The sequence below is a fragment of the Mauremys reevesii genome, linkage group 9 (genome assembly GCF_016161935.1).
Source record: "Mauremys reevesii isolate NIE-2019 linkage group 9, ASM1616193v1, whole genome shotgun sequence".
Classification (NCBI taxonomy): Eukaryota; Metazoa; Chordata; order Testudines; family Geoemydidae; genus Mauremys; species Mauremys reevesii.
Window position 1 is genome coordinate 15,852,516 of NC_052631.1, and position 23,495 is coordinate 15,876,010.

Consider the following 23,495-nt stretch of genomic DNA (forward strand, 5'->3'; position numbering starts at 1 on the left):
GGAAGGGCGTGGTGGTCATAAGACCCAGATTGACCACCTCACACTCGAGAAATCAACCACAGGATCACACAAGGAGGGCAAGTGTCTTTTGAGCCCTTCATTAAAACTCAGGGAAATGCTCTAGCATCAAAGTTCAACTTCAAATATTGGAAAGTGACAGGTTCTGAGGATAGGTGGGACATAGGCTTGGACTATGTTTTGGCCTCACAAGTTAGGAGAAGCTGGTCAGACCTATCTTGAGAATGAGATGCTTTCCTGGTGAGAAAGAATACTTTTTGCTTTTATGGTGTATAGTGGAGGCAGTTAGGTGGTGTAGGAGGTGGCTGCAGCACTCACCTAGGGAGAAGTAAAATCTTCCAAGGGCCTTACTGCAACATAGTCCACATAGAAACCAGAAAAAGATGTTTTCCTTGTAGCAGAATGAAACCTGTTTGTGGGGCCCTTGGATGTACCCAAGCACACAATTGGGATGAACTGAATATGATCTGGCAGTCTTAAAAAACACAATATCCTTGCCATAATATCTTAAAGGTAATAATTGGAGATATACCAATCTCCTAGAACTGGAAGGGACCTTGAAAGGTCATTGAGTCCAGCCCCCTGCCTTCACTAGCAGGACCAATTTTTGCCCCAGATCCCTAAGTGGCCTCCTCAAGGATTGAGCTCACAACCCTGGGTTTAGCAGGCCAATGCTCAAACCACTGAGCTATCCCTCCCTCCTCCATTGAGCTATCCCTTTTGTAAACAGCACTAATCAATTGTTTGGTTACAGTTGCTACATGATCTCCATATGAGAGCTACAAAATTATCCCTTTTTTACAGTGCTATTTCAGATCAGAAAGTGTCAAAATTTTATCCCAAACCTGTCATATATGCCAGCAACTCATTCACTGGCTAGTATCACTCTAAGTACTCCTAAGCCTTGCTCCTTCCTCTTGCACACAAACTTGATTCTTTTGTTGGGTCACTATTTCAGGATTGCCCTGGGTGAATGTTTATGGCTACATAATTCTGAAATGCAAGTCAGTGTGCTGTGGGACTGCTTGCAGAAGAGACTTGGATAAAACTATAGAGAGGTTCCAACTACAGCATACAATCCAGTTACATGAAACTATCCATCATCCCTCGAGTTATACTAGTGTTAATACAATATTCAGAGCCCTAATATAAATTTTTTATTTAAAGACAAGTAAAAAAAAAGTGTGTGCACAAATACAGGAAATGATTACAGTATAATGTTCAAAATAGTGTTCTAGGTGAAGCAGAAAAATACAGTAGTAACAGTATTAAACTGGAAGAGCACCCAGAATCCAATTTGTATACAAAAATGAGGTTACACCACATAAACACATCATGATCCTGATGTAGACAGTTTCTTTACAAGATATAATAACCTACTGTACTTGACTGTCCATGCCTGATTTCCCTGCTAAATATGCAAAGACAGTCACTACACATTTAACAACTTAAAAAAATTAACAGTTAATGTCATGGCACTTAGAGTTTAGAAGAGAAAGTAAAAAGACTTGCAGTGACAATTGTTTAAAATATTTATCACTTTTTTGTTAACTAAGTTGATACTAAAACAGAAGGCAGATCTTAAGGTTAAAATACATAAATAAAAAGGTGCATCTTCTGTAACATTATCTATAAAAAATGTTTTTGCATCAAGCACAAAAACTTCAAAGTGAGAATTCCATTTATCTTTATGTATACGATGAAAATCTGAAAATACACTTCCCTACATAAAACTGTTTTGCACTGGATATCCTATGAATTTAAGTCACTGTACAGAGCTCAGTTCATTCCTTATTGATAGCAGCCTGAGTTTAATACCAACAAATTCCAGACTTCTATACAGATGACGACTTCACAAGTCAAAGGCTAAATACTTCAAGATTATCCCAAATTTAACTTGTGTAGTGAAAAAAACCCTTTAAGATTTAAATAGATTAAAGCCTAAAAAGCAGCTTTTGATTTTAAGGGCCCAATTTGAGACACCTTACAGGAACATTATTTTCATGAGACTTTGGGCGGGGGGGCAAACTCAGTATTTCCCAAAAGTTGAGGCACCCAAAACAGCTTGTCAGTTTTGAAAATGTAGCCTAATATATTTTTTTAAATATTAGTCCTACAATGTATCTTGTAAACAAAAGTGGCCTAGGTACTGTACTATGGGCATGTACCAAGTAGTGTCAACCTCTTTTATTAAAGCTACTAAGTCAGTGTCCGAAACAGTTTAAGTATACAAATGAAGAGAATTCACATCACCAAAACTGAAATTATAGTGTCAATGCACTATAGCGTTCAAGGGAAAACAGCAGCAGAGGGGAAGCTCATTAACCTTAGGTAACTCTTGCTAAAGGCTTGTCTACATGGCTCTTGCAACTACATCAATGCAAACTAGGTACCTTTTGGAGCACGCCAGCAGGGTGTACACAGTGCAGAATATTAGTGCACTCTACAAATCACACCCCCAATGTGCTTTGCCAGCCCAGTGTAGACAAGCCCTAAGGTATGTTGTGTTTTCAGAATAGTGTTCTATTAAGTCTGCTTTTACTAATACTTAGCAGTTTAGCTTAAGCCTTTTATAGGAGAATTTATATAGATTTGACTCAATGTCTCTTAACATCCCTTTTCCTTACAAATGTTTTAAAATCAAGTATAAAATATATTTGGCATCTCTTCAGCCAATATATCCCTCAAAGATTCAAAAAAAAATAATTTGAGTATTTAGCTATCCATATGGACATTTATAAGAATCTCACTTCCGATCAAGTCACTTCTTGTTTAAATTACTTTCATTTATTCCAATTTTTCTGCCAGTTAGTTCGAGTCCATTGTGGAGACCTAAGATTTGGAAGAGATTATTCATAATTGAAAAACACCAAAAAAAGTTCAGGAGTCACTGTGGCTAGCCCTTCCACTTTTCAGATACTGGGTTACACGAATAAAAAACATGCACTCTTTTTTCCACTGGGAAGATGGAACGCTTTTCCAACAGCATGGCAATAAGGTTGGAATAAAATAAAATTTTACTGTTTTCTCCTTAGCTAAGCTGTAGCTGTAAGATAACCATTTCAGATCTACCAAAACTTAAGGAATAAATAGCATGAGGTCCTACATTCTTGAATATTAGCTGCCCATTTCTGCTAAAAAGAATGCTCTATGCAGATTTTTTTCCTTTCAAAAAAAGTATGAAGTGAGTTCCACTCATTTAAACTGATACTTTACATCACTTACAGCCCCTGCTGAAAGGGACAGGCTTGGAAAGGCACTCGCTTTTCACATACCAAAGTGTGTGCGTTACCCCCGCTTATCAATCAGAAGTAGCTCAGGAGTGGAATCTATTCATTCAATTACATGTGCATTATCTTCTCTTGGAACAGAATCAATGTTCTGTAGTCCAAGAACGCAGCCACTCTCCTTCGCTCTACCCACTTTAAAGAACTGCTGTCCTACTGTCATTTGAGTGTATGGGGAAAACACTACAGGTTCAACTGTAAACGTGGAAAGATCAGTGTACATAGCACAGTTGGAGGAGAGAGGCTTTAGAAGTCTTGTCAGTCTTGCTGTTAAAATGCAAGTATTAACGGCTTTTAATGCTGTTTCATTATGTGCCCTAATGCAACACATGCTCTTAAAGCAGTAAGAGGATTTTTCTCTAAGCAGACAGCTACATTACTTACAGCAGTTTAAACTGAAAAATCCACTAGCTGAGAGTTAGCAACCAATGGCTGCTTCTATATTAAAATTAGACTTTGGCAAGATTGCTGGTAGGTTAACATTTCAATTTTTTTTTTTTTTTTTTTTTGCAACCTAACACAAAAAGTTCAGCATGTTAGCAAGTTGTTACAATCAAGATTAAAAATCTGACTCCACAGCTGGTGGCAAGGGTAAAATATTTTTCATTTGATACAAGTGTAACCAAATGGCAAGTTGTTTATCCATGCAGAAAACAAGTGATAGATGCAATATATGGCACAGTCCAGAAACGAAAGATCAGACACATTCCTCAGCGGACATCAAAAGAGGATTAATATATTCAAAGCCTTCAAATTCAGATTGGTCAATCTTCTTCACAATATCACTGTTAAAATAAAAACTAGTTAGTATCTTGCGTTAACACAAAATTGCTCCTTGCAATATTGCTCAGAATATCAAAGTTGTATAAAAAGGATTAAGAAACTAAAGCATAAAGAGTTGGTCTTAAACTTTAGAACCCAAAGGAGGACATTATTTCATAGTCCTCTGAGGAACTGGAGTCAAGAAGTTGCAGGGAAGTGAGCACAGGCAACAGCCCTGTTCTGGTCTTCATCCAGGCACCAAAGTAGGTCCAGCCACTCAATCTCAGTGCAGCAAAATTGTCTCACACTAACTTAGTTCTCTGCCAGCCCCTAAACACAAAGTTACTTCTGGCTTCAAACCATGTTCTGCCCTCCCAGTGGCTGCTGCTGTCCCTGCTCTTTACCAAAGAGAGGTGGGGGCTGGACACTGCATACAGAGGTGGTGTTCCAAACTTGAAGGAAAAAAGGTATGAGTCTGGCTCCATTTAGGAGAGCTGACTTTGCTACTCCTTCCCTTAGGTCCTTCTGGCACAGTGCTCTCTTCCTAGGTCTGCTAGGTTAAACCCTTCTAGAATGGATGGTGTCTTAAAAAATTAAGAAATTAGTTACACTCATGAGAGGAGTAGTATCTTCACTTAACTATCTCAAGCGAGATACTTATTTACAATAAGCGTGAGGGGAGAGTCAGGCTGTCAGTCTTTAAGACGTGTAAGACGTCCTCAATATTTGAACAATAATCATTATGGAACATTTGTATCAGCTGATAGTGCTTACAAGTTACTCATGCATAATGTTCTGAAGTTATTTCATTAAATACTATAGAAAGCCCTCAAGCTCCTAAAATAAAGAGAGCAGTCTGTTTTAGGCTACTTACTAAGGGAGGCAGGAAAGGCAAATCTTACTTATGACTGAATTTTCTCCCTCAGGCCCTACTGGACAGCAGGGAAGTCTAAGCTACACTGTCAGCTTCATCTGAGTTAACCAGCATCTGAATGGGACTTTTCAATCCTGTTAAGGTAACTCTACATCTAACACGACTGGAAAAAAAACACACCACCCTTTTTTCCTGTCAAATACCAAAAGTGTTTGAGAGACAAATTCTTAGACGGCAGCGTCCCAAGAAATCAAATGATGAAATTAAAACCACCGCAAAATCTTGGTTTTAAAAGATGGACCATACTGCAAATTATGGCTTGTATTCATAAGCACCTACTCAGTGGGTGCTGAGCTCTCACTGGCAGCCCCCCCATCAGCTCCCTCCCTGCCTCCGTCAGTGTTTGTGGCCCACCAGCAGGCCCTGCTGATCAGTACCTCCTCCTCCCTCCCTCCCCACCATGATCAGTGTTTCAGGGCATGCAGGAGGTTTTGGGAGGGAGGGGAAGGAGTGAGGGAGCGACGTGCTGGGGGAGGGGGCAGGGGCAGGGCCTTGGAGGAAAGGGTGGAATTGGGGCAGGGTCTAGGGCAGAGCCAGGGGTCGAGCACCCCCCAGCACACTGGAAAGTCAGCACCTGTGCTTGTGTTAGCAAAATGTCTCTTTGCACCTTTATAATTTACTAACTTTTTAAAAAAAAGGTTTTCTTAAGTTTGAGTTACTTACTCATCATCTGGAGTGAGCTGGACAGGTTCATTAGTGAACTGGGAATCAAAGTTATCCAGACCAAATTCACCTGATATATTTGGTTTAAATGGAGGAACCACCTGTTTTTGTTCCATCTATAAATAATTTAAAGTAAGTATGAGTAACAGCCTATCACAGAGATTATATTTATGTTTAAAAAAAGAACTGAGTTCTGAAAAGATTACTTAAATTTCTTGTTTGTACCTTTTACAAATATTCCAGCAAATTAATTAATTAAATTTCTATGGTTACTGTGTGTAAAAGGGTTAATGGAATATACATCATCTCTTCACAGTATAGTTTAAAAAATTATGAAGTTATCAAATTTGGCATCCCTTTTAACTTTCAGTTAAGACAAGCTATCAGGGTTATACTGCATATAACAGAACAAACCCATCAGTGTTTACATACCAGATCCCAATCAACATTGCGGAAGAACGGATGTCCCTGAATATCTGCAAATCCTGTTTGAGGATGGCAGCCTAAACGCTCCTTTGGATCCTATGGAAGAACGAAAATGTTTCAAAGTGAAAAATCATTTGGAGAATGTGTGATCTCTAGCACACAATGATAAAGTTACTCATTATAGATTTCATAAGACACACTCATGTCAAAGCTGTAAGGTGCATTAGGCTAATGCACTGGCTCTATTCTCAAATTTAAATCTGGAAGTGTTTTACTCTGCCTTCAGAAATAAGAATTGCCTAATATACGCTGTAATTCAGTTACAAGCATCTGTATTTAGTTATACGCCTCTTCCCCCCCCCTTTTTTTTTTTAGTTAAGATGTGCAAACATTAAAATATATTGCATGCTTGGGACCCAGGTCACAACTGGGTTTAATTTGGGAATTTTCATAGGTGGAGAATGTCTGACAATCCCATTAGAAGACCCCAGCTTACAGATAAAGTTAACTGATGGAAGATTATATTGCTGGTTTCACTGGGAGTCTCCTATAGACTTCCTCGGCTCAGAGACAACCATGCTACAGCAAGTGTAATAGGACAGGAGGAGGGAAAGAGATGGACAATGGAACTTCAAAGCACAATAGCAACCCCTGAAAAATGCTTCATTACGTAAGTCAAGTAGTGCTTAGTTGGGTACTGTTAAGGATGGCTACCTCCAATGTAATACCACTGAAATTTTAATAATTTAAACAAAAAGATTTAAAAAAAAAAAAAAAAGACCAAAAGTCAGGATCAAGGTGTGTTTTTCTTCTAGTTTTCCACACCCATTTTTGTATAACAAAACGTCCATAGCTCAGATGAGTTGGTAATACTCCAAATTTAAATGAAGCAATCCTAACAAGCCTAGTTTGTGAACAAATCTGTGGGTTAGTTGTAGGTCAGGTGCAGCAATGCTAGAGCACAGTGGTCTCCAACCTTTTGATGCCCAAGATCACTTTTTGAATCTAAGGGCAACCCAGGATCTCCCCCGCCCCTTCCCTGAGGCCCCGCCTCTTCCCCAAAGCCCCACCCCACCCCACCCCCCCTCTCCTCCACCCTCACTCACTTTCACCAGGCTGGGGCAGGGGGTTGGGGTTCAGAGGGGCACTCTGGCTGAGGGGTTTGCAGTGTGGGAGGGGGCTCTGGGCTAAGCCTGGGGCAGGTGGTTGGGGTGCAGGAGGGGGTGAAGGGTGCAAGCTCTAAGAGGGAGTTTGGGTGAAAGAGGGAGCTCTGGGATGGGGCAGAGTGTTGGGGTGCAGGGTGTGGGCTTGGGGGGGTCAGGGCTGGGACTTGGGGTGCTGGCTCTGGGATGGGGATCAGGGATGGGGATTTGGGTGCAGCCTCCCGCCGGGCAGCACTTAGACTTTGTCGTCACATTTGAAAGTGAAGTTTGTCAAGCCCAGAAACAAGCATTCAAGTCCTTCACTAACTAACATGGGGTGAGGCATTTTGTTCTGAAATAAGCCTTAAGTGATCTCTCAGAAGCTCCCTTCTGAAATATTCTGGCAATTCTGTTTCAATGCAAAATTCCACACACACAAAGTCCACCTACTTCCAACCATTCAGAATAATTATGATCTAGCAGACCATAAAGTACCAGAGAACTTCAGAAGCGATGTTTCAAAAATAATAGTAAAAACATCTGTTTCCCCAATGCCTGGTCAATATGGCCATTCTGTGCATTTCTAGGCCTTTTATTTTGTGGCTTACCCAATAGGTCTGAATATCTGCAAAGTTTCAGGTTTTAAAAACAATTAAACAATAAAAAAAGCCAAACATGTCAGTTCCATCTATTAAGAATTCTGTTTTAGAATAGCCCATCCCAGGCTCAGACCTTGTCTGCTGAGCTTCAGCTTAGGGGCAATTTTAATTTCAGTTATACACTTGTAAAGTGTAAGTTGACAATGGGAGCTCTTGAAAACCTTAGTCCAAATATAGGGCTTTAGCTCTTACCTTGTTAAGAAAACTTTTTAGAACACTTGCTGCTTTAACAGAAAGGGATCGTGGAATACGGATTTGTTTTTCCAAAATGACTAGAAGAATAGAGAATTTAAGACATCAGCACTTTGTATGGTTAAAGTTTCTTCTCTTTGTAAAACAATGTTTTGTAGAGAAAACAAAACACTAAATAAAGTGGATGCCGCTTAATAGCAACCCCAGTATAAACAACCTCCTGGAACCAATCCCATCCATTAATTAATGTTAATAGGATTTGGATACTGGCAATGGCATGCCACTTACTGAATATTTTTGTTTTTTGGGTGGGGTGGGGGTAGAAAGGCCACAGCCACAGGCAGGTTTGTGGGGCTACAGCCAGGAAGGAAGCACTGGAAGGTGCCTTTCCTGGTAGCAACCCCAAAAAATCTGCCTGCAGCTGGTACTGCCATGTACCAGTGCTTCCTTTCCTGGTTGCAGTCCCACAAACCTGCCTGTGCCTAGGGATTGAACAGGAGATATGGGGTAGAGATGCCCACATCCACAACCCTGCCAGAGACCCAGTGCTGCGGACTGGGAGAGGAGGCTGTGGGCAGGACAGCAGTGGAGACAGGTACTGTGCAGAACAGTGGCCCTCCAGCACCCCCATTGCTGCCCTAGCCACAGCCTTCCCTCCCCAGGGAAAGCCCTGGCATCTGAGCTACACCCATCCTCCCCACAGACAGATTTGCAGGGCTGCAGCCAGGGAAGGTACGTTCCAGTGCTTCCAACTGCAGCCCTGCAAACCTAACTTTTTTTTGGCAACTGCCAGATAATGGTAACTTTCTGCTGTCAGCCAAAGGATTGCCAATAAGCAGAATCTATTGTACATTAAAACCCCACCACTACTCACCTTGAAAGAGATAATCTTCTGTGTTTTGATCGGGGTTATCGGAGCTTCCAACAATATCAAATGGGGATCTGCCAGCCATCATTTCAAACATAAGTACACCTAATGCCCACCAGTCAACACTGAAGCCTAGGATTTTAAAGAATACAAATCAGAATATAAGCTATTTTATCAGGGAGGACTTATTTTAATAAGTATCAGTGCTAACTATATGAAGAACAAGGTATATTTTACTAATGAATAATCAGATATCTTGACTGTCAGAAAGGCATACAATGGGCAAGTTATGACCTAAAGACTACTGTACGTTTAAGATGGGTGTGACAATGGCAACAGGAATCCTCTTGTTCATTATGTGCAGGGTGGAAGGCAGTACTCGGGAAGGAGAAGGAATGGAGACTTAAAAGGTTGGTGCTGGAACCTCAAGTTTAAATAGAAATTTTAGTACTTAAGGGGGAATAAACAAAAAAACAATCTCAGCTGTGTATTAACAGCATTTTTTGGTGGAAGGCTACACAGTTATTAGTGTCAAACACTGCAATAAATAAAAATTGTTATTTATGCAGGTGACATCACATGTTCTATTGTTCACTGCTGAAGACAGGGATCAATTAACAGTTCTAGTATCTTGATTCTCCTCAAGGCTAGGACTGCTATAAAGATAGTCTGCTTAGCCTGGGGAGAATCTGGCAGAAAAGAGGAAGGGCCTTGTGTCACTGAAAATTAAGCACACCTAACTAGTTCTGAAGACAATACTAAGCCACCTCCCTCCTCTGGAAGGAAGGCAACTATGATAGGTCATAGGGTGAGCCTCAGGCTTTTGCCAGAAATATAAGACCCAAATAATGCAATGTTCCAGAACTGTCTGCAACTAGCAAAATACCCTTTTGCATTTGTATAACTAAAAGTGGCCAAATTAATCCTGAAAAAAAGTGTTACACCTACAATAGAACTTGTACATACTGTGTTTGTATACATTTTAATAGCTATTACAGGTCACTAGATACATTTTCTTCATGTTTATATGGATAAAGCATTTTAAAATGCTTAAGTACCTGTTTACTTGATAGTATCTGCAACCCAATACTTAGATTTATAAGATAGAGAGCTACAGTGAAAAAGGGAACAAATGATCAAGTTCTAAGCTAACAGATGATTTACCACAGAGATAGGAGAGAGGCAAATTTATCTCAGACCCAGAAAAGAATGATTCTTTACCTTAGAAGAAAGATGAATAAAATGAGATGTGATGAAAATACATAATGGATAGTATAGAGAAGGTAGATTAGAAGTTTCTATTCCTTGTCTCATGACACAACAAGAGAATATTCTATGAAATGAAAGGGTGGCAAATTCAAAACTGAATCCCCCCGCCCCGCCCAAAATGCATAACTAAACTATGGAACTCTGTCACAAAACGTCACTGAGGCCAAGAAGTTAACAAGATTGAAAAGGGACTGACTGGACATTTATATGGATAACAATCCAAAGTTATAATAGCTAATGTTAATAAACTGTGGAAGATATTAAAACCTCATGCTTCAGGATTTAATGCTAATTATAAGGGATTAAACCACTACCTAATGGGGGGAGAACAGACTATCCCATATCTGCATAAAATGAGGTATTTTGCCCCATCTAGTGCTGACCACTGCTGGAGACAGAATACTGGACTAGCTGGACCATGGGTCTGATCTAGTATGGTGATTCTTATTTTCTTCTACAAATCATTTTACAAGGAAGTTTTAACAGAAATGCATTACAGCTCAAGTATTTTATGACAGCACTGAAATCAAATTACCATAATCTTCCCCTCGCAAAATCTCAGGAGCAATATAGTTGGGAGTTCCACAGAAAGTACTGGTTGTGTCTCCAGGCCTTAATCCTTCCTAAAAAAAGAAAAGAAAACAGAGTGGAAAAGTTTTACACCATTTGCTAAAAATTCCTTCTACCTGCTGTCACATTATAAAACAACTATACTTTGTGAAGTGACCCATACCAAAATAAATTACTAGACTTATGCATGTAATCTGCATGCAAAGCACTATATTTCTTCAACAAAAATAGATCTGTATGCAGAGTGTACAGTGCACTAAGAAAAGCTATGTCTTCACTGCACCTGTCTACAGTCACTGTTTTCTAATAATGGTCAAAGAATGAAATTATATATTCCCTTTATAGCACAGTAGCTGTTTAAGATACAAAAAACCACTATGTTAAATGCATGTTCATTAAAAAACCAAATCATGTTTAGGCAACAATACCTTAATTACCAATCAGAAATCTGTGTTTAGGTATAATGGATTGTAGTGCTTTCCCATGGCATGCAAGGCACAACTCAGATCTAAAACAATTTAAAGCAATTGCAATGTCAATGTAAATCTGGCTTCATCTAATCTAAAAAAAGCTAAAAACCACAAAATGACAGTCAAAACACAATTCAGAGAAGCTTCTGTTCCTATTACTAGTCAGCATGATTGATCCAAACAATGAAGGTCAGAAGTTAAACCCAGGACAGGCAGAACATGTTGAAGTATGGCTGAGGGAAAGTAATGAGTTTGTTTTCTCCTTCTAGCATTTAAAACAGACTCCAGATTCCTATCCCAAACCTTTGTTTGCAGAAGTGGTATATCACAATTGGTTGCATCAAAATGGTGGGAAATTGTAGAAATGATGTTCCTGACCAGACCACCACTGAATTCAGAATTTTGATGATTTAAAAAACAAAACAAAAAAACCTGCAACTGTTCTCCAGCCAGTTCAGTGTCAGAGTGTGCTTTTAGCACATTTGTATTGATTTGGGTGAAACAGCCTACTGCTTGAACAAGTAAATAGAAAAGTACTGGTATGCAAGAGCTGATACAAAAGAGTGGCAGATTTAACTAGTTAACAGACTGGGAATTATCTTTTGTTTTAGAAAGTGCGTGCATTTTTACCTTTGATGTATAAATAAATGTATGGTGTTAAGTCATAGTATGTGTTGTGTTTCACTTCATAAAGCCTTTTATTTTCCCAACTGAGGAAAAAAAACAAAGGAAAAAAAAGTAGCGTTTTTTCAGGATTTTGAAGGCAACAGCCCTGATTGCCATGTCCAGATTTCCGTCCAATGGATTGGAGCACAATCCTCTGGTCAATCACACAGGGACAGGGTGTTTTTTGCTGCCATGGCTATTTGGGCATCCAGTAGCCTTAAGGAAAGACCCTAAGACTGAAACTTGCTTAATCTGAAGGCAAATACGCTCACTGGACTATGCTCTAGAGAAGGTAAGCAGAGGGAAGGCAGCTCTGCACAGCTGTTTGTCACCACCAATAACTTCTCCAAAGGACCAAAAATCTAAGAAAGTTGAATATTTTATCATTTGGATTCTTAAAAATTTCGATGTGCTCTCTTAGCTGATTCCACCTGCAGTAGTATTGAGGATGGGGCAATCCTATGCTAACAAACGTGGAATTAAAGCCCTAAATGTCAGTCATTTACACCTTTGCTGCAACTAGAGTTGGTACGATAACCTACTTAAAACATCTTTGCACCTTGAGCCTTGCAGCTCAAATCCTCACAAAACTCCTGAGAAGCAGTCAAACATTATCCCTATTTCTAGAAAAGTACAGCAATACTAAGTAACTTTTAAAAGATCACTCCAAATATGGGGTACACTAAGCAACTGGACATAGGCCTCTTGGAAATGTAAGAGATTTAGCATAATACTTTAGTCCACAGAAGTCTCAGACATAAAATTAATCCTTTAAACAGTTTTCACTTCCAGTTTCAGACACTATTTTCTCCATATTATAAACATTCACTTTCTGAACTACATTATGTGGGCCAAACACTTGATATGTTTCAAAACTAAGTTTAAACTTGAAATTGTAGCTGAGGTTGAGGATCAGTGTGATGGGGCGCATTTGCCCCGCATTAGTACTGCGAGGGTAACTTTACTCTCTGTGCTGAGGAGACCCCAGCCCCCTCGGCCCTGCTGGGCATGCTCCAGCTGGAGACTAGGTATAAAAGGGAGAAACTCTGCTCATTCTGGGCTGACTGCCGAAGAGGCGGGACGCACACTGCGAGCTCCAGCTCGGGAACCGTAGAAGCCCCAGACAGTGGAAGCCAGAGACACAGACTCAGGATGCCCAAGGAATGACAGAGCTGCTGGGAGCCACACAGACTGAGAAGCCCAGAGACCGTGGAACTGCTGCACCAGGGACAGGGTAGGAATTAGCTCAGAGGGACTAGTTATTGTGCCGAGTGGGGTCAGTGTGTTTCTGGTGGATTCCCCACTGATTCAGTGGCAGACATACTTGCCAGTAATAAAGCATTGAGCTATGAGCCAGTGGAGCGGGGGATGGCCCGGGTCCCCCTACCCAGCTGCCACCCATCCTGGGGTAGTGGTCCACTCTCCTGACTGACCAGTAGGCCACACAGACCTACTGAAGTGGGCAGTTATATTGACTCCAGCCATCAGTCCATACAACCTTGAGAGAGAGCAGCCACACTGACTTTTACCACTAGGCCATGCTACCTCAAGACAAGGAGTGGTTGTAAAGATGTGGCTGTGGGGAAGTAATTACCCTCACTCTGCCCCAAGAGGGTATGGGGTGCACTTGCCCTGTAACACTGCTCTACAGCCAAAATGCTTCTGAAATAAATGTAGTCAAACTTTACTAATTCTGGGTCACTGAGAACGAAAATTATGCTTAAAATTGTTGATTGGCTCTAGTTTTCAACATATGCTATTGGGTCAGTATATATGACCCTTGACTTGGGAATAGCGGAGGATAAGTGAGTTATAAAGGGAAGGGATCTCAATTTAAACCAGAAATGACTAAAATACATCTTTGACTGGATCTATGAATAAATCTATGACTGGGTTTGGACAGTACTTGCTTTTTAGGCAAAACAATGAATGATGCAATGAAGCTGGTATTGCGTCATACATGATATGAATTGCATCATGTTATTCCTAGAAGTCATGGATGATGCAATCATAACGAAGCTTACATCACTCTGCTGAACAAATTGCCCTATATCAGCTCTAGAAATCATACAGTGTCGTGCTCTCTTATTTGTCAGTGTTTGATTTTGCAAAGGGACACATTTCTGTTTAGCCAAAGTGAGCAGAGATGCCTCGTACTTGTGTGAACGGTGCAGATAACTTCTGCTATGTTTGTGGTGAAGTGACTTCTGCATCACAAAAGCGCAGTATAACCACTATGGTTAAGAAAGCCTATCACCTTTATTTTGGCTGCAAAATTGGACATCAGGACAAGAGGTGGGCCCCACACATATGCTGCAACACTTGTGCAACAAATCTTTGCCAGTGGTTGAACAGGAAAAAGGAAATCTATGCCTTTTGCAGTGCCAATGATTTGGAGAGAGCCAACAGATCATACCAGCAATTGTTACTTCTGCATGGTGCCTCCAGTTGGGAAAGGTGTGTCAAAGAAGAAAAAGTGGACTGTGCATTATCCAAACATTCCATCAGCTATATGCCCAGTACCCCATGGAGAAGGACTGCCGGTTCCTGATGCACCAGAATCATTCTCACTTGAGTCAGATGAGGAAGAGGAAGAGGATGAAACTTCTGGTCCTGAACCATCAATGTCACAGGACCCACATTTTCTCCCCATCCTCCTCCTCTGAACCACACCTCATAACACAAGGTGAACTGAATGACCTTGTCAGGGATTTGGAACTACCCAAGAGTAAGGCAGAGCTGTTGGGCTCCAGACTACAGCAGTGGAATCTCCTGGCAGGTGATGTTAGGGTTTCCATGTTCCGTGACCATCAAAAGGATCTTGTCCCATTCTTCTTCATGGAAGGTGATCTTGTAGCCTGCAACAACATAGATGGTGTGATGGCAGCCCTCAACATCGTTCATGATCCAGATGAGTGGAGACTGTTCATTGATTCATTGAAGACGAGTCTTAAAGCTGTTTTACTGCATAATGGCAATGTTTTGCCATCAATTCCAATTGGTCATGCAGTCTATATGAAGGAAACCTATGACAACATGAAACAACTTTTGAGGTGCATAAACTATGACCAACATCAGTGGCAGCTTTGTGGCGATTTGAAGGTTGTTGCTCTCTTGCTTGGTCTGCAGACTGGATACACAAAGTACTGCTGTTTTCTCTGCGAATGGGATAGTCGTGCAAGAGATTCCCACTACATCAAGAAAGATTGACCACTCCGACAGTCATTGGAGCCTGGGAGGAAAAGTGTTCAGCATCCACCACTTGTTGAATCAAGGAAGATTTTGTTACCACCCTTACACATCAAGCTGGGTCTGATGAAGAACTTTGTCAAGGCCATTGACAAAAACACAAGCAGCTTTCAAGTACGTCCGTGGAAAATTTCCAAGGTTAAGTGAAGCTAAGATAAAGGAAGGTGTCTTTGTTGGTCCTCAGATTCGTGAACTTCTTCGAGATGATGCATTTGACCATGCACTGCGTGGCAAGGAAAAGACGGCATGGAAAGCCTTCCAGTTAGTGGCAATAAATTTTCTCGGAAACAAGAAGGCAGACAACTACAGGTTGTTGGTGGAAAACCTCCTCAAGGCATATAAAAGCCTTGGTTGCAACATGTCACTAAAGATACATTTTTTGCACTCTCATCTAGATTTTTTTCCACTGAACTGCAGAGCAGTGAGCGACGAGCACGGCGAGTGATTTCACCAGGACGTTGCAACAATGGAGAAACTCTATCAGGGCAAATGGAGCCCATCAATGCTTGCAGACTATTGCTGGACAGTGACAAGAGATGCTCCATTTAATGAATACAAGAGACAGGCCAAGAAGCGCCGAGTAGACACTGAATAGGACTAAACTACGTACATAATAGTTTTTTGCCTTTTGTTTCATAATAAATTTTAGTTAGATAACCCTTTTGCTGATTTTTAAAGTGTTACATAAACAGGACAGGTGAAATATCATGTAAAGCAACCATAAACACATGAAAAGACCTAGATTTACAATTTATGATTAAAACTCTATCTACACAATATACATAGACATAAAATGTAAAAACTTAAATAACTTAGAAACAGTAGCCAATCAGTTGTTTTAATTGTCATATTTGAATTCAGCACATCAAAATACATAATAAATATCACATTTTATCTCTGAAGCAGATGACTTCTCAAAAATTGTAGACCAGTGTAACAATCAGGCACAGAAATAAAAAAACCCTTTTAAATGAAGCTGCTTTCCATGCTTACTTTGCTCTGTTGTGGCTTTATTTTGATAATGCAAGATTTACTACTGAAATACCTTAAGAGTGATATGTAATTTATTTAATAGTTATGTGATATTTTAAATAGGCCCCACAGAGTGAGCTTCTTTACTTTGTGTAAGCCATTTGCCCCTTTACAATCTGCCCCATTGTATTTTGTTCTTTACAAAGGGCTGACAATTCTCCACACTTTTACTACGTAAACAAGATAAAATGTTGAGTTGGCTCATTTTTCCTACAGGTGCTGAAAATCAAGTTAGTCTTCATAGGTGTCCAAGTGTTATATAATACTGCATTATAATCCATTAGGCTTCCTGAAGACTCACCACAGTTCAGGAACAAATGTCTGGATTTAAACAAAGATTCACCTGAGTGCCTGCAACCCAAACATAAGCTGCTCTTTTTATTTCAAGTTATTAATCAGGTTAAGATTTCACAAAAACTCAAGTAGTCATCCTTTACTCTCTTGAGGTTACTAAATTTAATGATCTATAGGGATGCTCTCTGAAATACCCACATATTAATAAATTTGAATACAGCGAGAACAGGTATATTTGTGATGAACTCTGGCAAATTTCTAACAGACCTTAAAAAGCAACCCAAGGAACACTAAAAGCCTAAACAAGACAGCACTAGAACAGGAATTCACAACTACACTTGTTAAACAGGAGGAGGATTTTAGCGTAAGGGACTGAAACATTTCAACCAGGCATTTAATGCCTAATAGACAGCCAAAATGCAGGAAAAAATGGTCAAACAGTTTATAGTGATTCTGAAAAGTTAACAGCTGAGTAGCAGTTCTAGTCAAATTTCAATAATTTGTTGGAAGCACCTACCTTTCATACCACTGAAACAAAAGTTTCATGAAAAAAATTAAGCAGCTTCAATTGTCAAAAAGATGAAGGAAAGGCTCTCATCACTCTTTTAGGAAAGCTTGTCTTACGTATGTCTAGATTTGATGGAAGATTCTATATACATTAAATCGACACACCACAATAAGAGACATTCCCCATAAACAATGACTTGGCAGCCAAAAGAACACTTCTATAAAGTGCCATAGATTTGGAAGACAAATGCCAATCTTAAAAGCTTTTAATACTATGTTTAAGACAATGTAGTTCTTACTCCTCCCTGAAAACACACACACTGAGCCCAGCTTAAATGGCACATATGCGGAGCTCCACTCCTGGCCTTTAATAAGATAGTTGAAACTTGAATGCTCTACCCTGTAAAACTGAAGCACCTGAAAAGCACAAGTAAAACTTTCTGAGATGAGGATCCAGTTTAGGAGAATTGACCCATTATGGTGCTCAATGAGGAAATTCTAATTGCCCATCACTTTAATTGAATGAGCAAATTCATGCAAGCAGACACAGGCTTTCGATCCTAAACATTTTATAAGAACATCATTTAAATCAGAAGTAAACTAGACCATTTTGAAAGCTGAATTCCACACTTTGTAATGAGTTGTGATTGTATTTCCCTGCCAAGCACCTAACATGCAACTTATTTTTCTCCAACGCCTAACAATCAGCTTACAACTGAAAAGTGCACAACATGGGAAAGAGAAGTTCATGTTTCAGTATTACATCCACAGTATGAAAGTGGACAATGCTATTTTGGAAAGGGGAGAGCAAAGCAGTCTTTAAGAAACATGCTGATATTCCTTACATGACCTATTTTCCGGCTATTTTTAGGGTGAGACCTCTCTCCCCTCAAGTGTCTGAAAGAATTGTTATGCTCATTCTGTAGCCCAAGCATACTTATCTGTCTGCTTTGCCTGCAAGCAAAGTAGTGCCTTAATTTTTTCCCTGGAGTTATCTTCAGTCTGGTCTGAATATTTAACTCCTCTGGAAAATGTGGGGAAAAACTACACAAGGCAGTTCTCTTGTGGTGCGGAAGCAATGACCAGCAGCCTAGTGATGATCATTTTAGAAAGGGCCTTGCTCCTAACCTGCCTTCAAGACAAACATCAAAAGGTTGTCCCTTCTGTTTGGGCTGAGGCACACTGGGATATGGGAGAGGCGGCCAAGGCCCTTTATAGAAGTGTACTTCTTTCCCATTCTCAGAAGACTGAGTGGACACATCTTCTGGCTAAGAGACACAGAAAGCTGTTACTCCCATCTACATGTACACTGAATTCATGTATTAGGGTTCATCTGTTTAAAATAACACAAGGCTGAAACATTCATGGGCAGAGGGTTGGGGTAATTCTCTCATTTTATGTTTTTCCATTTTCAGTTTATTATTTTAGCCTGCTACATTCTGCAATAAGCTTTAGATCCAATTTACAATGGGTTGTAGAACCAGAAGGCAGGAGTGTTTTTACACATCTGAGTAGTTCAGCATTTCTTGTTCTTCCTTTTAGTTGCAGATGGGATAAAGCCTTCTGTTTCCACATGAGGTGTATACAAGTTGATAACAGACCAAGTCAGTTAATAAGCTACCGTAAGTTACAAGGTACCCAAGCAGAAAGTTTCACATTTTATCTGTTCAGAAATAATTCTCCCTCACCTTACACATGCCATAGTCTGTGAGTTTAATATGTCCCTCAGAATCCAGTAACACATTGTCCAGTTTCAAGTCTCTGTAGATTATCCCTCGCTCATGAAGATAGTTCAATGCTAGACTGATTTCTGCAGAATAAAACCTAGAATGAAGTAAGATACATTGATGACACAAGGTCCCTTAGTTTTGCAAAATAGATTTACAATTACAGCATAATAAATAGTGCAGCAATGAAGTGTCCTTAGTGTAATTCTACTCGGAAAACCAGTACTATTTATTCAGTCATAGCTGCTTATAAGTACAAAAATATGTTCACTGCTGATAAATGTATTGGCTCTGCAGGGCTAAGAGTGAATTGGATTCTATTCCTTTTGCACATCAGCATTGTTGACCAAGTTCATTCTGCAGTGACAAAGTCTGACCTCAATCACACCTGTGACCCCACTGAAGCTGCACAGATGTAAATTGGGGCTGAAGAATTTTCTTAGTAGTGATGATACATAAACAGAAAGAACTCCGTTGAATCCTCAGATCACAGAAGTAGTTTACAGAGATGGAAGTTGGGAAGATATATATACACACACACACCCTTTGATTGTAAAGGGAATACATTTATCTTATCAATATACAATCTATATGCAACACTTAAACTGGGAGGGTGTATCTAGTGGGATCCCACTGGGGTCAGTTCTGGGTCTGGTACTATTCAATATTTTCATTAGTGACTTGGATAATAGGGTGGAGAGTACACACACAAAATTTGAAGATTATATGAAGCTGGGAGCAGTTGCTAGCACTTTGGAGGACAGGACTAGAATTCAAAGTGACTTGACAAATTAGAGAATTGATCTGAAATAAGATGAAATTCAATAAAAGACAAGTGCACGGTACTTCACATAGGAAGGGAAAAAAATCAAATGCACAACTACAAAATGGGGAATAACTGGCTAGGTGGTAGTAATGTGAAAAGGATCTCAGAGAATCACAGTGCATCACAAACTGAATGAGAGTCAACAACGTGATGCAGTTGCAGAAAAGGCTAATGTTCAGGGGGTTTAAGACACAAAGTAACTGTCATGCTCTACTTGGCACCGATGAGGTCTTACCTGCACTACTGTGTCCAATTCTGGGCATCAGACTTTAGGAGTGATGTGGACAAATTGGAGAAAGCCCAGAGCAGAGCGAAAAAACCAATAAGGTTTAGATAAAACTGATGTAAGAGGAGAAGTTAAAAAATGGGTATGTTTAGTCTTGAGAAAAGAAATGCAAGGGGGGAGCTGATGATAGCTCTTAACATATTTGAAGACTGTTACAAACACGACGGTGATTGACTGTTCTCAGTGTCCACTTAAGATAGGACAAGTTTTAATTGAAAGATTAACTGCAGCAAGGGAGATTGAGGTTAGATATTAGGAAAAACTATGTAATTTTAAAATTAGTTAAGCACTGAAATAGGCTTCAAAGGGAGGTTGTGAAATCCCCATCTTTGGAAGTTTTTAAGAACAGGCTGGACAAACAGGTGTGGTCTAGGTTTACTGGGTCCTGCCTCAGCACAGGGGGCTGGACTAGATGACCTCTCAAGGTCCTTTCCAGCATTAGATTTCTCCAATTCTATTCTCTAAAATTTTAAAATGACAGTCACTCTTTAGACTTCAGGGTGATTGTAGTGTGAACAGGACCAAGTACTTCTGGTTAATATTGCTGTCTTTATTCTGAATTAAAAAGGTACTGTAGCTTGCAGCACTAAAAATGAAATAGGTACATTATAGGAACTCATCTCACGGAAAAAGGATAATTTCTTGACCCAAATATCTCCGTCTCTTAACTCCTTTCCATATAGGGAATGCAAGAGTTGGGAGGCCAGTGTCAACATAAACTTTGCATAAACGCTGCATCATGTCAGAAACGCAGATTTCATGTGAACATCTCAAATTAAACATACCTGGCATGCTCCTCGGGCAGTTTCCTCTGCCGCTGCATATGAAACATTAAATCGCCTCCATTTACGTACTCTATTACAAAAAATAATCTGAAACACAAAAAGGTATATTATGCAAAAATGGATTGTTTCAACTTTACATTTGATCTTCCCGTTTACCCTCAGAGTCCTTGGAGCTTGATAACTTCTCAACAGTAGAACTGACAGGGTCTAGCAAGGACTCTCCTTCCATCTCTCATAATATGGATTGGAATGGGTTACTCCCATTCCAACATCTTATGTTCAGGTCTCCATATTTCAGGGCCTCTCTCAATAGTCAAACAATGAATATTCCACAAAATTTGTCCTGGGCCTTCCTTTATTACTAAAGGAAGGTAATTAACCCTTCCCAGGCTCCCAAACCACCAGGGCTTCTAAGTTTCTTTAACAACATTTATAAGTGTTATACAAAAACAATTATTCAGATTCCAAGGCCAGAAGGGACCATGTGAGCATCCAGTCTGACCTCCTGTAGAACTTTCCCAAAGTAATTCCTTCTGAACTAAGAATTCTACCAGTGAACAACCAATGCTCTGTTTGAACTACCCACTCCCACCAATTATGTGAATTGTTCCTAAATCTACCTCTCTACACCCAATCCCACCACTTAGTCCAGCTGTGCCTCTCATAACCTTTGAGATATCTGAGGCAATCACAAACTTCAAAGCTGAACTTGTTTCCTCATGATTCCCCATAACTGACAACCCAACTATCCTTCATTTATCCAGTGTTGTATTTGACTACTCCCCACCCATATAGCCACTCTTCCACTAGGTCCCTCTAATACAATATAAACAAAATGCAGTTTCCTCACTATCCTTGCTGCTTAAGCCATCTTGGCCATCTTTTGCCTTGATTATTTTAAACCTTCTCTCTCATATCCAAGCTATCAAATACCACTACTAAAATAATCTCTTCTACCACCTCATCACTCCTTTTTGAATTCCTTCATTCACTTCCTATTTAATTGTATCATATTCAAGCTCCTTTCCCTCATCGAAGCTTCATGTAACCTCATCCCTTATTACATCTATTCTCATTTCTTCATACTCTCTCTCATCCTCTATGCTTCTACTTCTTTTCTCCTATACTGGGCTTTTTCTTCTATCATACTGTCTCCTGTGCTTAGGACAGTTTCCTTCTTCACGAAGCATGCCTCCTTCAAATTCCCTTCTTCTCAGAATCCTTTTGTTTACAAATCACCACAGATGTTTATGGTGCTATAGTTTTTAGTAATTATTCTGCATTCAATATTTGGATAGCCCTTTGGGATACCTACCAATATAAAAAATGTCACAAAGAAGTGTCACAAATAGACACTTTGTTAGTTTCTGACCTTACCTGCTTTCTGTCTGGAAGCAAGAGTGTAGTCCAACAAGGAAAGGATGATTTGAAGCCTGTTCAAAGACGTGTTTTTCCGTCTGTACCCAATCAATATCCTATTTATAAAAACATCCCAAGCTTAGAAAACAATGTCTTCTTTGCATTTCTTAGGTGAAATACTATTTAAACTGTATCAGTCAGACACACTGAAATGTTTACATCTTACATCTAGTTTTAGGCTAAATTAAGACAGACTTGTATCAATTTACCTCCGTGACAAACTTGCAGCCTTATGCATAATATATAGTGTGATTACAGTAAGGTTTCAAATCTAGTGCTTATGGGTACTATGTGCAAGTTCTTTCTGAAGGAAGAATTATTTAGTCCATTGGTAGAAACATTGCTTACCTCATCATCATTGACTAGTTCTTTTTTCACAACCTTCATCGCATAAATGCGTTCCGTTTTCTTTAATCGAACCAGTAGTACTTTAGCATAACTACCTCTTCCTATAACTCTGAGCAGATCAAAATCTTGAAGGCCCAGACTGGAGGAAGGTTTGCCACTTTCTCTAATACTCATCGCCTATAAATAAAGATTTTAAATGCAAGTGAGCAACTTTGCCAATATTATAATATATTGGTAACTGCAGATTTGTTTTTAGGATATTGAGGATTCAAATAGCTCATTTACTGTGCTGCAGTAGTAATAATTATCCCTCCCCCCCTTTTTTTTATTTTATTTTTAAGAACAGCTTTGTACTTTAAAATGCTTAATCTCTCCTGTCAGTTTCATATTAAAGTTTTACTTGCATATTGAATTCTGTATCTGATCACAAACTTTGTGTCTCACAAATGGACTAACTTGAGTTTGTACAGGAGTTAAATTAGGTAATCTGTACGTAGGTCACTATGTGCTAAGTCTCAGTGTATTTAAAACTGTTAAGATTTTAAAGTTAGGACTGATATACATTTCCAGACTTTTGAATAGTTAGGTGTACTGCTCAAAAACATGTTACCTCTTTTTCTTCACCAACATGGTCCAAGCTCTCATGACTAGAAGGATTATATGGAATCACTAAAAGAACAAGCAAAAAAAAAAAAAAAAAATGGTGTTCACTCTGTTAAATGAAGGACAGACAGGTATTCTCTATTTTTGTGCATGGGAGTTTAAAAAAAAAGAGGATTACAGTGTAGCAGAAAAGATTTCAGCAAATATTTTAAGATAAATAGAGTATACTGATATAAAAAAGTTAGTGTCCAAAGCTTTTTAGCTGGTAAACCATTTCACTCCCACATTGTTTAAGAATCCCCCATTCATAATGAATACAAGACTGCAAGTTAAAAATTTGAACCTCTAAAATGTATGACTGCATGAGATCAACCCAGATGATGCAAACTATCATTATCTGTCTGCAGAATTCACAAAGAGAAAAAAAAAGACAGTCTGGTAAATTTTGGTTTTACTGGTAAGAATAGTGACTAGATCCAAGTTTGAAAGTGAA

General features: G+C 39.5%; 1 protein-coding gene and 1 long non-coding RNA gene across 4 annotated transcripts in view; one reads left to right on the top strand and one right to left on the bottom strand.

Moving 5' to 3' along the window:
• LOC120371531 overlaps window positions 1-23,495 on the top strand; it is a 38,685-nt gene that overhangs the window by 13,706 nt on the left and 1,484 nt on the right. For all 3 annotated transcript variants that reach the window (XR_005584424.1, XR_005584425.1, XR_005584426.1), the window contains exons 3-5: window positions 4,994-5,083; window positions 6,545-6,760; window positions 9,316-9,361. This is a non-coding gene — a long non-coding RNA (uncharacterized LOC120371531). The remainder of the gene's footprint in view (window positions 1-4,993; window positions 5,084-6,544; window positions 6,761-9,315; window positions 9,362-23,495) is intronic.
• The window catches only part of PRKCI (protein kinase C iota), a 52,482-nt gene continuing 30,139 nt past the window's right edge, over window positions 1,153-23,495 (bottom strand). Inside the window, exons 8-18 of the mRNA XM_039487340.1 lie at window positions 23,010-23,068; window positions 22,400-22,576; window positions 22,010-22,107; window positions 20,633-20,719; window positions 18,697-18,832; window positions 10,756-10,843; window positions 8,958-9,083; window positions 8,084-8,163; window positions 6,097-6,186; window positions 5,665-5,780; window positions 1,153-4,090 (exon numbers count right to left, since the gene is read on the bottom strand). Coding sequence (XP_039343274.1) covers window positions 4,003-4,090; window positions 5,665-5,780; window positions 6,097-6,186; window positions 8,084-8,163; window positions 8,958-9,083; window positions 10,756-10,843; window positions 18,697-18,832; window positions 20,633-20,719; window positions 22,010-22,107; window positions 22,400-22,576; window positions 23,010-23,068 — 1,145 coding nt within the window. The 3' untranslated portion in view covers window positions 1,153-4,002. The remainder of the gene's footprint in view (window positions 4,091-5,664; window positions 5,781-6,096; window positions 6,187-8,083; window positions 8,164-8,957; window positions 9,084-10,755; window positions 10,844-18,696; window positions 18,833-20,632; window positions 20,720-22,009; window positions 22,108-22,399; window positions 22,577-23,009; window positions 23,069-23,495) is intronic.